This window comes from Euphorbia lathyris, chromosome 9 (genome assembly GCF_963576675.1).
Source record: "Euphorbia lathyris chromosome 9, ddEupLath1.1, whole genome shotgun sequence".
NCBI lineage: Eukaryota > Viridiplantae > Streptophyta > Magnoliopsida > Malpighiales > Euphorbiaceae > Euphorbia > Euphorbia lathyris.
This window is the reverse complement of record NC_088918.1, coordinates 52,497,283-52,513,121: the sequence shown is the minus strand read 5'-3', so window position 1 is coordinate 52,513,121 and position 15,839 is coordinate 52,497,283. Positions and strand designations below refer to the sequence as shown.

Below are 15,839 nucleotides of genomic sequence, written 5' to 3'. Positions count from 1 at the left end.
ATTACTTGTTGCGATAGGATACACTTGTCCTATTTATTGCTATATATTTTACGAGCATCACGTACTTGAGACCAAAATACAAACCCCATAATTCTACCAGTACTGCAGTGCAAATACCAAGATTCCCCATCCCTGTCCCATGGGAATTCTTATCGGTGATTCCCCATCCCCGTCGAGGCGAGTCATCAACGGGATCGGGGAATCTCCGCCCTACTTGCATCCCTAATTGCTTCTTGAGAACACGCGTGATTTGTCTTTTATTAATGTCATCTGTCTTTACTCTTTGCTTCTGGGCTTCCAAATCAGTGGGCTTATGGTTTATCTTTGGGCTTTTTATTTTTGTGAGCTCATTTTCTTTTGTCTTGAATTAATGGCATGTCTTAACATATTTAATAACAAGGTTAGCAATAATCAATTTAAACTTAAATTTCTTGATTAAATTATTTTGGGATTCTAATTAAATTATTGTTGTCAGAATCAGAAACTCTTGGAAATTGTGTTTCAACAAAAACCACCATGAAAATGGAACTTCCTTTGCAAGAAATCGATACGATTTTTGTCAACAAATGTCTCCATAAGAAAAACAATATCCGAAGGATGAGATTTCAATAAATCTCCCAACGAGCGAATTGCTTGGGGGTTGTCCAGACCTCGACAGTTCCAGTTGAGACAACTCATTGAGCTCGCTTCATGATCAAAAGAGAAATCATTATCTTGTACAATCAAAGAACTAGAGTTCTCCATTGGTTTGTCCCTCCAATGATGTAATCATTGAAAGCAGGATTAGGAATAGGCTTCTGACCCAAACCACTTTCAGGAACCTTCACGACGTCGTTTCCTATCATCAGTAAAGTCAAACAACCCGTCTAAATCCAAAACCATATTTGACCCGAATCCATCCAAACCATCTGACATGTCATAGACCCGCTCGTCACTAACTCCTATAATATTGGAATTAACACATTTGTTATTCCCAGCTGCTAATCTCATTAGATTGCCTTATCCTTGAAAAATGGGGATTAGACCTCCTTTCTTTATTCAATTGCAAAAATTTAAGGTTTTCAATTTTTGAATTCCCTCCACTCCCAAACCAAAGGCCCCACCAATTAAGATGCTAGGTTCCCGAAGCCACCGCGCTCCAATCTGCACCCCACCCCTCCTCACCGGAGCTTTTAACCATTTACCTCAATTCACGTTTTAGCTCCTCTAGTTTGACAGTAAACTATTTCTCACAAAAACGTTTAGTATGGCCTAGTAAACCACAAAAATAACAGAAAATGCATAAACACTTATACTTGAATTAATAACACTCCAATCATTTTGACCCTTTTTTTTATCTTCTTGAACCACTTTAATGGCTTTCTGACATCAATAGACACACGAATCCGCATAAACTGACGGTGCAAAGAAGAGTTGTCATTGACGTCATATTCCACAAAGTACCAAGGAATGAGCCGATCTGTCGTCCCACGATTTCTGACATCAATCCCATTAGAAGATCATACACCTGAATCCAAAAAGGTGCATAATCAAGCATAACATTCTCTGCGAGTTCCCCAAGCTTCCATTCCTTCAGAACTAATAAATAGTTATTAAACGACCAAGGGCTCCCAGGCAAAACACAATTGTGATCAACTTTATGAAAGAATTCAAAAATGAAAAGATTTGCCTCCAACTTAGTAATAGCAATCCCCCTGCCAGGCCTTCACAAACCGGACATCTGATTCTTCATGGCAATGAAATTGATAGGTTTATTAGTAAGAAATTTTCCAACCAAGGATAATCCTAGTTCACACCATTACCACTCTCCGATCCAGCACTAAAATCCAAATGACCATGCTCATCATCTAGAGACGGACTAGCCGAGCACTGTTCACATGGACCTTAATGACCAAATGAATTTGCTCATTCACCGTTAGATCTAGACTTATTAAATCTGAGTTTTAGGATGCTTTGAATCTCCACCATGGGATTCTAGTAGCCTAGATCTAACGGTGAATGACCAAATTCATTTGGTCATTAAGGTCCATGTGATCAAAACTGCAGACTGGCCATGCCACTTTCCATCAAATCACAAACGAAAACAAAAAACTCTCACTCAAGGAGAGACAAACGAAAACTCACTCAAGAAGGAGAGACATGTCAAAAAAAAATGTTATTTTCATGAATGACATTGATGAAAATATTATGAGAAGCTAATTGCAATAGCCAGTATGATTGATTCATTGCAAGAAACATGGTATCGAGATATTTGAATCGAAATCGAAATATAAAATTAAAACGAGAATTTGATAAAAAAAAATATTTGGTTTAATTAAAAATCGAGATCTAATTTTCTATGGACTTATTTCTTTCTTACATTAATTGGAATCAATAGCAATTTTTATAAATATAATTCTACTACAATGATATTTATAATAATTATATATATTTTATACTATATTAACTTGTATTTATTTTTTCAAAAAAAAACTTGTATTTATAATTATCATATTTTTATTATCTGAATAATAACATAATCTCAAAAAAAAAATGATATTATAGTAATGATAAATTATATAATATCTTCCTACCAAAAAAATATATATATATATATAATATCTCTAAAAAAAATCATGTAATTTTAAGCATTTACATATTAATGACTTTGGTTCAAAACGTGATAAAAACATATTTGTGATTCGCCATAGCATAAGCACAAGAAACCTAAAAATAAAAATCTAACCATTATCCTACAAATCTATAATCATCCAAGATTACTAAATCATCCTCACCTACCTGAAACCTAAAACTGATTCTACAAATGCTTAATTGAAAATAAGCCGAATACATCAGGTGCCATCAACTTGATCAGAAAATCAATTGGCCTCGTGAAATTTTAAAGGTTTCTCGGTAGCCCCCAAACATACTAATAGTGACATATTGACCCCCTAAACTTACTTAAAATGACATATTGGCCCCTGTCACGGTGATTCCTGAACTTGTTTAAAAGTGATATACATTTTAACTTGTTCAAATCTCACATTGTTCTGCCACATGGATTTAGGGGGCTAATGACACATTAAGTTCAGGAGATAACGAGACACCATTAAAGTTCAGAGTGCCAATCAATTTTTCTAGCCAAGTTCAATGGGCCTTGATGTATTAAGCCATGATAAAATGACTAGCTTGTAACCACTGATGCTCATCATCATACCATCTCAATATCAAGTTTTGTTAACATAACATAGAAACAAGGATAATAAGCAAAAGCTAATGTAAAAATTCTGAATTCTACCAGAGACATACCTCCATGCATCTTCTTTACAGATAACTGAACTAAAGGGAAAAATCATACTCTACCTATTCTCATGTCTCAGGATGCATTATTGTGAGAGGTGTTTATCATGTAGATGCTTCGGTGCAATGCCATGAAACTGTGTTGAGTCAATAGGCTGTTCCTGCAGTCATCAGCACCATATTATGTACCAACGGAACTCTAAATAGGAATAACAGGCATATAATACATTTAAATGATGCATACTATATCTTGCAAATCACTGTGGATGTCAAAACAGCCTTGCAGGTTTGGCGCTCTAAACCCTAGCTGTCCCTGCAATCAAAAGTATGCAAACCAGGATATGCCACTGTTTTACTGCAGATAAAATCAAATTGTTAAACTTAACAACAATTTTTCAAATCAGATACCAGAGCTTGCATACTTGGTTGGGCCTCGTACGAACTACATGCTGGAATTGAATGCAACTGCCCCTTAATGTGAAAGATAGAAATCAGAATGCCAAATCATTCAACTTATACTGCCAGGTTTCCTACCAATTTATTATATAAAAAACTCATGCTAGGTTATAGACAAGCATCATACCAAGCCTGGTAATCCCTGCTGACTATAGTAACCATCACGAATCGGCGGAATTGAGCTCAATTGTCCCTGTAATTAGTATTTAAGAATGCACAACCGTTGTCATTATACAATAGATGTATACTGTATGCAGTTGACGGAAATGATAAGAATTTTCATACCACTCCCTGCATGCTATGTTGAGAACCATAAAAACCATCAAAAGTTGGGGCCCTGGAGCCCAATTCCTGCAAAAGACCAAGGGAGAAAAAGGAAAAAAAAAAAACGAGATCAGGATCTAATTTCAATCCACAATATCTTGCGACTTAACACAACATTTCATACCATATCACGCACATCTTGTTGTGGAACATAACAGTTCTGAGTGGTGTGTGCTCTAGAATTTACCTGGTCCTGCATATTTCATATCAATAATCAAATGGCATTTTACAGACGCATGTTATTGGTTTATTTCAACGATCAAAGCAAATACTGGAAAGACAAGCAAGCTCCAATATGACAAACCAATTGTTGATAGTTGTCTGTCATACCAATCCTTATTCCTTCGGGCTCAGAAACAACCTACAATATAGAACACAATCTACTTCAAAGGGCATAAAATTCCCAACAGAAAAACACTATTGTAGCATCTGCTATTCAAGCAACAAACTCACTACTTACCTTTTTTTTCTTATAAGTTTTCTTTTTTTTGGATGATTTAGCCATATTGGTGTCTTTACCTTCTCCAATGCCAACAAAACCAGGAGAAGCCAATGTGTTGGACTCTAAAACACGCCCAACAGAGTTTTTGACACCTACACAACTTTCCAGGACTTCCTCCAATGCCTGAAAAGCGATTTGATAAGCTTCTTCACATAAAGACCCAGCTTCACCCAGTCTGATGGCTTGTTTACATAGCTCATTGAAACGATCTGCCCTACAAGGAAGAACTTTTGAAACTTCACCAACAAATTGAGTCACTTTTGCATCTTTTGTCCATCGTTTGAGTATATAGTGTGATGGGATGCTGGACATGCCAGACATTTGAAGAACAAGTAAAGCGTGTTTGCAAAGAAAACCTCTATATTCAAAAGACCGACATAAACAATGAATATCTGAATCTGCTCTATTCCAGGCAACAAGAAAATCCTGTCGTTCTTCAAAATCATCAACTCGAAATTTAAGGGTTGACCCATCTTCACTTTCCTTCTGAAGCTGACATGAAACTATCCCCAACACCTCAACCTGAAATTTCTTGAATATTGCATCCGTATAGATTGTTGACATTTGTTTCTCAAAAACTGAGTGAGATCTCAGTGTAGGTTCTTTATTTCGTGTTTCAAAATCAGCTTGGACTTCCATTTCAAAAGCATCTTGCAATAGTATCTTATATTTCTCCATGAACTCCTTCAATGTGGTTTCCTTGTGAATATACTTATCAAAGAAAGAGGCAATACTTCCATGCCTCTCAGTTGTAGACATTCCAGCTAAAAGCGTATCTTGCATATAAGTTGGTACCCACTTTTTACGATCATCATACAATGATTGAATCCACTTGTTTTCCTGGAGTTCAAATTTATCAACCATTTTCCACCATCTCTTTTCAAAATCTTCATCTGCCCAAGATCTATAAACGCATTTTCTGAATTTTACCATGAAAGTTTCACCTTGATTTATAAGGTGAGACAAGTGTGCAGGCAACTCATTCAATACATGCCATAAACAATAACAGTGGCGCGCACCAGGAAACACATCTGCAACAGCTTCATTCAAATATTGTGCTTGCTCAGTAATAACCACTTCAGGAACTTGGCCACCCACTGCTTTACACCAGGTTTTCATTAGCCAAACAAATGTCGAAGTATCCTGCTCTCCAATCAATGCACATCCAAGAACCTTGAATTGGAAATGGTGATTAACTCCAATAATCGGAGCATAAGGAATGTTATGTTTTCTGCTAAGATAAAAGGTATCAAAGAAGACAACATCACAGAAAAATCTATAATCATGTCTAGCTTTTGCATCAATCCAGAACATATTTTTCAAATGTTTACCATGCTGCAGATCTAATGAATAAAAGAAATTAGGACTCTCAGACTGCATGCACATAAAATACTCAAGAATGAAATTTATATCGTCCTCAGCCAAAGCCAACTGCAGCCCTTTCTTTTGCGATTCAACTGTACAAGATTGCTTATTGCGCCCCTGTATAGAATTATAAAAATCATCCTCACAAATCTCATGATTATGCTCCTTTATGAAACTACATATAACCCACTTTTCATCATGTATCCTCTTCATTTGCATGCCTGCTTTGCAATCTGTCTTCACGCATGACCGGGGATTCACAGTTGCACTAGTTTCACGTTTGCTTCCAAATCTAGAGCATGCAATTTTTACATCAATAAATTTTCCAGATTTTTTTGAACGTCGACTTGCTTTTATTGTGATTCCAAATCCAACAGATCGAGCATATTCTCTGTAGAACGAATATGCTGCTTCCTTTGTATCAAATTCTAAACCAACTTGAGGCTCAGAGGTCACACCTTTATCAAGAACATCAGCTCTTACAGCAGTCTCTTCTATGTTATCTCCACCACTAAAACAACCTATTTCACTTGGCTTGCAGGGCTCTACATTATGAACACTTGTTGAAGAATATATCCGATCTTCAGTATCATGCGATTGATCTACTCTATCCATGCCATTAGTATTTGTATATGATCTAATCGTTACTTTCTCATGCTCGTGTGAAGACATCTCAAGATCTGTTTCCATGAAAATAACAAAATCTACTGGAAAAATAACAATTTAACAGGCACCTGAAAAATTGGAAGAAAATGAAATAGTAAGCTAAGAACGCAGCATCACAAGCAAAATTAAGACAGGAGAACATGTGCAATTTCAGCTTCAAGAATAAAGATGTTACTTCTATCACCACATATTCAAATCTAAATATCTAGTAGGATCCATTACAGCTAACTGAACAATTGGTTGAACTGTAATATAATGACAAGAAAAACACAATTCCACTCTTGCTCAGCAACAACATGAAGAAATTACGAAAAAAACAAAGAACAATTGACATTTGGATGGAAGAAAACTGACTTTTTAACTCCACAAGGTAAATTTGTTCGTATACCTTATTCACATATTTATAATTCTGACATGAATCTTGTTGGCATGGCCTAGAACTGAAGTTAAATATGATTAACCTATAAATTCAAATGAAATACAAAATGTAGAAATAACTGAAATCATAAACAATTTCTAATTTTTTCCAATTGTACAAATCTCAAAAGTTTGGTTCATCTGTAAGTAATGGGGGAGTAATTTAAATTTCAGATTCTTAATGACAAACTACTATTATCAAGTAGGACAACTCACAGCTAAAGGAAAAATCGAAGTAAAATTGAACCAACATGTATTTTTAGAACCGCAAGATGAACGGCGAATGAATGACGGCGGCGGCGACAATAACAAGAGAGTGAAGAAGACGAGTGACAGTGCACCTCTTACGTCGATGTGATCAGAGAGCTTCGGGGGCTTATTCCTTTCTGGTAGCACTAAGCAATGGTCCTGTTTGTCAAGTATAGCATCTCCCAGAGGCATGTTTATGAAATCGGATAATTTGGGGCTCTTTACAAACAATTATTGCTAAGGAAATCTTTGCTTGAGAGTGTTTGTTTTTATACCCTAGTTAAAATACCAAAAGGATGTGTATTGAGCACCATAATGAAAAATAATAGTAATAATAAGATACAAAAAATACCTCTACCTATAAAAGGAGCAATTTTGTGTAATTTTACCTTGGTTACGGGTCCCAATGCCCTTGGTTAGTTCCTCCTCCAAATAGCCTCCCATGACCATAAGCTGGAGGTCTGCTTGTTGTTGCTTCTCCTACATGCTGGTTTACTAACATCAACCTTACACGATCGGCAGAATCTCGACCCAAATTGTGTGTTATTGTATCCAGGACTTGTTCGTTGAAAGAAGGGGGTGAGAATTCATGTGCTGGTTGAACTACCTCATCCATTGGGAGTGTGATATTCCCAACAAAGAGTGGAACGGTGGTCCCACCAGAGGAAGGGTTTGCCCCTCTGATGTCATTATGTTTGTGGTGTAACTCTATTAATTTTAGAGCTTCACGTTCACCGCACCAATTGATAACTCGTAAAAAATTCTTGATGGGAGCTCTTCCCTGTGAGGCGCCATTGAGTTCGACCGGGAATACTCCGATGCTTAAGTCAATAAAGATTTTGATAGAATAAACTATAAGCACAAAGTTGGGAATAAGAATGTGTACCTTCAATACCTTAGAGTGTGGGTATTTATATTAGATTCCATAACCATCGAAGGTAGAGAGTCCTTCATTTAATGCCCCTTTAATTTATTAATGATACATTCTCTATGTTTGGTCGTTAGTGCCTTTAAGGAACCATTAATGCTATTGGTTATAACGGTTTCCTAGAAAACGACTCGGTGACACCATGAGCGAATCTATCTTGGAAGGCGTGTCTGTTGCAGCCTAGCGGACGTAGGTCCTATATGGCGTACGGCCTCTACGAGGCGTATCCACGTGGCAAGGTCTTTTATGGCGTATGGCTTCTGGTATACGCCACTACCTTGACTTGGCAAATATTGTCTTGCGGCAAGGCTTTGTTAATTACCAATTGATCCTTTTACTTATGGATTCTTATGGATTTGGCCCAAGGATAATATCTGGATGTTATTGTTGGAGTTTAGTGTCCTAAAGACAATTGTTTTAGGATATAAATATTAATGAATAAATTGTTTATTTAGTCATTTGTTTAATCAGATATATAGCATTAAAATGTAACTATATATAAAGGCACAAATCTTTCATAAAGAAAATAATCCTAAGTTTATTTAAGTAGTTATAAAGTGTTCATACAAGCATAAAGTGAGACTATACTTTATAATAAGATCAATAAACTTAAAATCAACCCAAGTCAAGTAATATGTTATAGAGGTTGGTATATCACTGTTGAGACTTGCATGTAACGCTGTTTTCTGTCGAGACAGAAAGCTGATCTCACAAGATTTAGATATTTAGATATCTAAACAGTTACATGGATCCGGTGAAGGAGTTCATTAGGATTGGGACCCGACTTCAGATAACAGTATGGATTGATTTATCTAAAAGTGTCAACTGTTCATCTCATTGATTTATACTGTACCTAATACAGAAAGGTTAACGTCAGTTATCAACCTGACTTCTTAATTGCTCTGGGGGAATATCATAGGTTCTGCTAGTAACAGCTCGCGACGGTATTCCGTTATATATATGTTGGAATTAATCATGATGAATAATTTCAAATGATATATACGGCTAGTGGCAATAAAGAACCTAATGGGTCGTATATGGGACTTGGAATCGGAGGACGAAAATGTAATTAGTGAGACACTATATATATGGGCCGAAATTTGTAGATTAATTAGGGATAAATTAATTTGATTAATAATTATAATTTGATTATGGTTATGAATTAAATTAAAGGATTATCTGATAATATTAATTAGAAGTTTTTATGTGATTGAAACTCTAATTAATTATCCCTAACATTAATTAATTATTAATTTGATTAATAATAATCATCTAGATATATTATTATTTAGATAATAGTCTAGTGTTTATTTAATTATCTAATTAGGAATCTTATTTCGAATAAGATTCCAATTATTTAATTACCTAACACAATTGGGATTAGGGTTTTGAGAAGTCTATAAATAGACTCCCTAACCCCATAATTCGGCCAACACTAAATAGAAGGGCTAGAGGAATCGTTCCGCAACCGTCTCGGCTAATTACAATCTTTCTTACTCTCTCTTTGATCTCGTATCGATCTGTTAGAGGCAATCATTGCGATTGCTATTATTAAGGTTGATTACTGATTAGTTATCTTTTTCTGTGTTGTTTCTTTTGTTGTTCGTGATACACGGATTAAGAGTTGTGGGCACTTCGTTTGCAACCGTAGATAGTTCTTCACCGAAGGTATTACTTTCTATCCCTTTTTATATGAAATAACAATTAACAGATATTGGAAAAGGGAAATAGATAAAATAGATAAAATTGTATTATTCCGCTGCGCCTAGGCTTGTCTATTTTCCTACATTGGTATCAGAGCCTATGTTAATCTGTTATTTCATATATGTAAATAAAAGGGTTTTTTCAATCAGATTGAATAGATTTATTGTTAGGTTAATTAATAAATATGATTTAGCTAATTAATCTAAAGATAAATGGAGTTTTTAATTTGATTGCAAATATAAACGATTAAGATGAGATTAATATGTTTTATGATTCGATTAATTAACAAATGGTTTATAGAATTAAACGGTTGATTAAAACGATGGTTATATATGAGATATATGTGTTTTGTGGATTAAGGGTTTAACCGTTTGAATCGTTAAAAGAGTTAATTAGATTAATCTTTGAAAATTTTGATTTTGTTAACGATTTAAGTGAAACGGTTAGAATCGATTAATTATTGATATATATCAGAAAAGGTTATATATATATATATATATATATATATTAAAGTTATAGTTTTAAAATTAAAATTAAAAAAAAAATTGAGTGATGCGCAAAACAGCAGCTATTGCTGCTGTTTGCGCAGCATGTTGCTGCCTTTGGCAGCAACATCTCCCTCCGTCGTGGATGCGATCCGCGAGGGGACGAACTCCGTTTTCTTCCCCGTAACGTTTATTTTCTGTTTTAATTTTTCTAAATACTTTGTTTTCTGAAAACTAAAATTAATATATAGAATTAATTAATCCACATGATTTGATCGTTGTCCATTTTAAATTGTATAGATTAAATTGAGTTGTCTAATTAAAGATATTATGATACGATTAATTAGACGAACTATTTCATTGATACAAAATTAAAATTTAGGAACAACGAATCAGCCCATATAAGTTTATTGATATATAATTGTTATAATTAATAAAAGTATATGGTAATTATATGTGTTTTAATTTGATTTTGCAAACTGTTTTGTGCTTAATAACTATACTTTGTATACTAGTTAAACACATTAAACAGTTTCGGTAAAATAGTTAAACACAATAATTTAATAATCTCTCGTCTTAAAAGTTTTGTGTTTTGGAATTGATTTTGCAAAGTTATTTGATGTTTAATTATTTGTATGGGATACGGTTGAATTAAACACGGTAAATAATTTTGGTAAAATAATTGAACACAAATAATTGATATTTTGTATAGTTATATTTTGAAAAGTCTAATTAAGTCTATGTTTGATATATTTTAATTAGAATAAAATATAAATGATACAAAATTTAATTAAAGGTTAATTTGATAGAAAAGTTAAGTAAAGGACTAAATTGATAATAAAATTAATTTAAGGGTTATTTGATTAACTAAAATATTACATAAACAGTTTATGTAATCAACCAATTAAGTTTATTTAATTGAGTCTTTGCATGTTTGGAGTTATGGACATATTTGGACCCTCTATAATTGTTATTTAGTGTTTTGGTATTTTTGAAAATAGGACATGCGAGTCCTGCCTTATCTACTCTCCATTGTATTTCTCTTCTCACCTAAATCCCTTCAAATTAGTTGAAGTATTCTAAAGTAGTATAGAAATTAAATATTGTTGTAAATCAAGGCGGCAAGGAAAAGACGGAGAACCTGAAGGAGAAATATGTAATAGTTAGTATTTCCCTAGGGTTGACCTTTTATTCCGTTTATGGCTCGACGGAATAATTTAAATAATATGTCCATAACCGCCAATGTAAATTGTATCTGTCTGATGTATGCTAAAGCAAATCAAGACTAGGTTAGATTATGAGACTTAAAATAAAATCTCTCACTAATTAAAAGTTAAGTAAATAAGCAAGTTATTAAAATCGGTTGCCCCTCCCTAATATTATAATTCAGCCGACAATACTGGGGGCCTTTGGGTTGTTGAGAAAACTCAAGCTCGGGGTCTTATGGTAACACCTGAATTATCAAAAATCGTTTTCACGAATATGGGGTAATACTTAAATTAGGTTAGAATAATTGGATGAGCAAACTCATGTTATTCTAACCTAATGGGCAATATGGTTGGGATTGATAAACAAAACATATCAGTTACTAATGTGGTTAAATAACCTAGGAATCACATGGTTGATGTGATTGATTGCATGAATCTACCTAATGAATGAAACTAGCTTGTTGAGCAAACTCAAGGTGAAATTTTAGGAGTTAGGATTCTAGCTCACTAAGGGATTTGTGAAATTCTTCGAATTAATATTGAGGGTTATTAATTTGGTAAAATAGTGGGAGCAATTTAAAAACATAAAAGACCAACGTATTTAAATTGTAAATGAATTAAGCAAATGAATAACATCTGTCACTCTATCTCACAATCAAGTAAATACTCTGAATCATCATATCTAAAATGGATCTACGTAATATTTTAACCGATAACAAATTGAATAGTTCAAAATTCACCAACTATTTTGGCAAACTCAAAATTGTTTTGAGGATTCGAAATGATTGGGTATGTATTAAGATACGTCAATACCCAATGTCCTTGTTGATGATGCTCCTGTTAAGAGGATTGATGTTTACCGGAAGCACCAATCAGATGACGAACGTACAGGATGTCACACCCGACCCTAGACGACCTCAATCGGCATCGGGCATGAAATAGAAAGATTATAATCAACACCTAGGAGTCTCCAATTTATTCCAATATCATAATATCATATTATATTACAATTGAAATACCAAAGTTCTAACCATAATTCTAACAATAAGCAGCCAACCTCCAAACCTCACCTAATCGGTCGATAACATTCTCTATATCCTGTACTTTATCACCTAAAAACATTAAAACATTTAAAAATGTGAGACAAAAATCTCAGTAAGAAACTATCAGCTATAAAAACCAACTTTACTTAACATAGCTACATATATACATTTATAAAAGTATTTAATCAAAACCTTAAAACGAATCAAAACAAATAAACGTTTCATCAAACCAATTCAGAATCAAATAAATGTTTTATCAAACCAAAACCAACTCGTATTCAATCAAACTTAAAACCTTATATCAAAATCAATCATAACCGAAAACATAATCCAAATGAACTTAAAACATTGTATCCATCCTCGAGTTTCTCCCCTTAAGTATCAATCCATAACCACATATATAATCGAGACGTCTCTTAACATTGCCTATCCCATATGGTCTTACCCAACACTTCGCTGCCATACCCAATAGGTCTTCAGACTGTGTACACAGGCCATGTCCCTCACTGAACATGGTCTTCAAATATAAAACCACCGATCCGGATAACTCTCGATGGATATAAAATCATTAAATTATAACGTGCTCAAATTTCCTTTCACAATCAAATTCCAAACTATTTCATAACCATAAATCATTTGGCTTCAATTAGCCCTTTTGTATCATAAAAATCATATTTGGACTTCAATCCAAAATAATAACAACAATAACCGCAAGAGATTTCTCAATCCAAAAACAATTCGTAAGAAATCATCAAATTCATTTTGTTCAATATAGATATATATTGAAACTAAAAACATATATGTATATATGTAAATCAACCAAATTAATTTTTAAATCAACATAATCAAGTAAAATCTGAAATTCACATAGAAGCATAATCAATAGCTTCATTTGAACCGTAATTTCACAATAAAAAGCAAAATCGTGAAAAACCCTAATTTTACAAAATTCTTGCATAACCCTAAAATATCAATTTCTGAAAAATCTTTGATATATATTTATCTATATACATAAAACTCAAAGTATAGTTGATAGTTATTTACCTTGGCTACTAATTGACCCGATCGATTCTTCTCTAAATTCTGTCTAAGACGTTTCCCTCCAAACACTGCCGAAACTCAAAAACTTTTCGATTAGGACTTAGATCTATGTATAAGGATGCTATGGTTTCAATTTCAAGTGATTCGGATGGTCGAATCTCCGTAAATCAAAGAAACGGTGGAGAAACGGTTCAGAGAAAACTGATGAATTTAAAAAGGAATAGAAAAGGAAAAGAAAATAAAAAAAAAGAAGATGATGATCCGAATTCTCTGGAAGAATTTGGAATATATATCCAAATTTGATAAATATCACGTTTGATCCTCCATCTTTCTATAATCTTTTAAAAATTATCCTAACTTTTAATTTACACATAAAACCATCAAATTAACTCCAAACTTTTCCTATAACACCAAATAAAAATCACATACCCAATAATTATAATATATATTACTATCAAAATATAAATTCTAGAAATTTAGATCCGGACGTGACACAGGATGTATCATACTTGCAGTTATGGCACTAGAGCTACAAAAGCAACATGAGAACATGGATACGTATTCCATGGTTATACACTTGGAAGAGGTGTTTTTAGAAACATACTCAAATGCAGACGCTATGAGATAGCGATGAATGTTTCGCTCCAAGATGCAAGAAGGTTCTTCTGTTGTGGCACTTTGTGTCAAGATGATTGACTACATCACCAAAGCTTTCTAGTATTAGATTTGTGATGGATAATGAATTAACTGTCGACTTAGTTCTACAATCCCTCCTAGAGATTTATTCATAAGTTAATCTCGAACTTTCAGATGAATAAACTCAGAGATGTCTCTAGAAGAGCTTTTGAATATGCTCAAGTCAGTTGAGCCCAAATCTTAAGAAAGTGATGTCAGCACTTGTTATTGAGGGTCTCACGAGAGAAAGGGAAGTTTCCCAATTCTAAAGATTCCAAGAAGAACAAATGCATTAAACCCAAGTCAATAAAAGCAAGAAGGGAATGCCACCAATATGGTAAAGAAGGGAATTGGAAGAGGAACTGTAAAAATTACTTAGACTCTCTCTAGAAGAAGGGTCATGATGGTGCTTTTACTTTTAGAACTAAAGGATAGATAATTCAACTTACTTGTGATAGTCACCTAGGCCATGTAAGCAAGAAACACATGTCTAAGCTGCATCAAGATGGGCTTATAGACTCGGTTGATTTTGAATCAATAGGCATATGTAAGTCTTGTTTAAAGGAAAGATGACAAAGACACCCTTTAGCAATAAAGGAGAATGTGTATCAGACACTCTAAGACTAGTACATTCAGATGTATGTAGTCATACGTCAAACACAAGCAAGAGAAAGGTTCAATCACTTCATCAGCTTCATAAGATGATCATACCAGATATTGATTCATCTACTTGATGAAGCATGAGTCAGAAGCTTTTGAGAAAGTTCAAATGCTTCAAGAATGAAGTAAGAAAACAAACAAGAAAGAATATTATAGTGCTTCGATTAGATCATCGTGGAGAATATCTTTCTAATGATTTTTCTGAATTATCTAAATTGAATATAGGATTCGCTCATAATGGACTCCTCCGTATACACCCCGATGTATCTGAAAGGAGAAATTGTACTCTATTGGATATAGTACGATCCATGATGAGCACAACCTCTCTTCCAAAGATGTTCTAAGGCTACGCCCTAGAAACCGCCTTATTTACCTTGAACCGAGTATCCACAAAACCGCCAAGTTCTATTCCATTTGAATTGTTCATTAGAAAGGAAACCCAGTTTCTCTTTCATGAGAATTTAGGGGTGTTCAGCACATGTTAAATACATAGCATCAGATTAAGTTAGACCCTAAATCTGATAAATATTTCTTCATTGGAATTCCGAAAAGAAACAGTAGGATATTACTTCTATCATTCGGATGATCGAAAGTAATAGTATCCAAACACTGTATTTCTAGAGAAAGAGTTTCTTCTAGAAACACAAGTAGAAAGCGTGATTGAACTTGAAGAAGTTCAAGAAGAAGGATTAGCTGACATGGCGGAAGTGATGGTGGAACCCGAATCTGTCTCACAAGATGAGACACTGATGACATTACTAACTCATAGGTCTGGTCGAGTTCATCAAATCCCAAAGAGATTTGGATTTCTAGTGGGAGCCGATGAAATCCCAAAGA

The 15,839-nt window shown here is 34.1% G+C and overlaps 1 protein-coding gene across 13 annotated transcripts; it reads right to left on the bottom strand.

The window, feature by feature from the left end:
- Positions 1-1,278: 1,278 nt before the first annotated feature.
- LOC136205924 (protein FAR1-RELATED SEQUENCE 2) lies at positions 1,279-7,541 on the bottom strand. Of its 13 annotated transcripts, none has more exons than XM_065996784.1 (10): positions 7,226-7,540; positions 4,520-6,660; positions 4,364-4,420; positions 4,184-4,252; positions 4,021-4,086; positions 3,863-3,928; positions 3,688-3,750; positions 3,524-3,592; positions 3,343-3,440; positions 1,279-1,570 (listed from the first exon to the last, which is right to left on the bottom strand). In XM_065996784.1, the coding sequence occupies exons 2-9, from the start codon at positions 6,614-6,616 to the stop codon at positions 3,366-3,368; spliced, it is 2,562 nt and encodes an 853-aa protein (XP_065852856.1). In that variant the 5' UTR covers positions 6,617-6,660; positions 7,226-7,540; the 3' UTR covers positions 1,279-1,570; positions 3,343-3,365. The 13 variants fall into 13 exon arrangements, 8 of the variants coding, with proteins under 8 accessions (XP_065852856.1, XP_065852855.1, XP_065852854.1 ...); XM_065996783.1 differs by having other exon boundaries at positions 1,279-1,507; XM_065996782.1 differs by lacking the exon at positions 1,279-1,570 and adding an exon at positions 1,578-1,720.
- Positions 7,542-15,839: the final 8,298 nt, after the last annotated feature.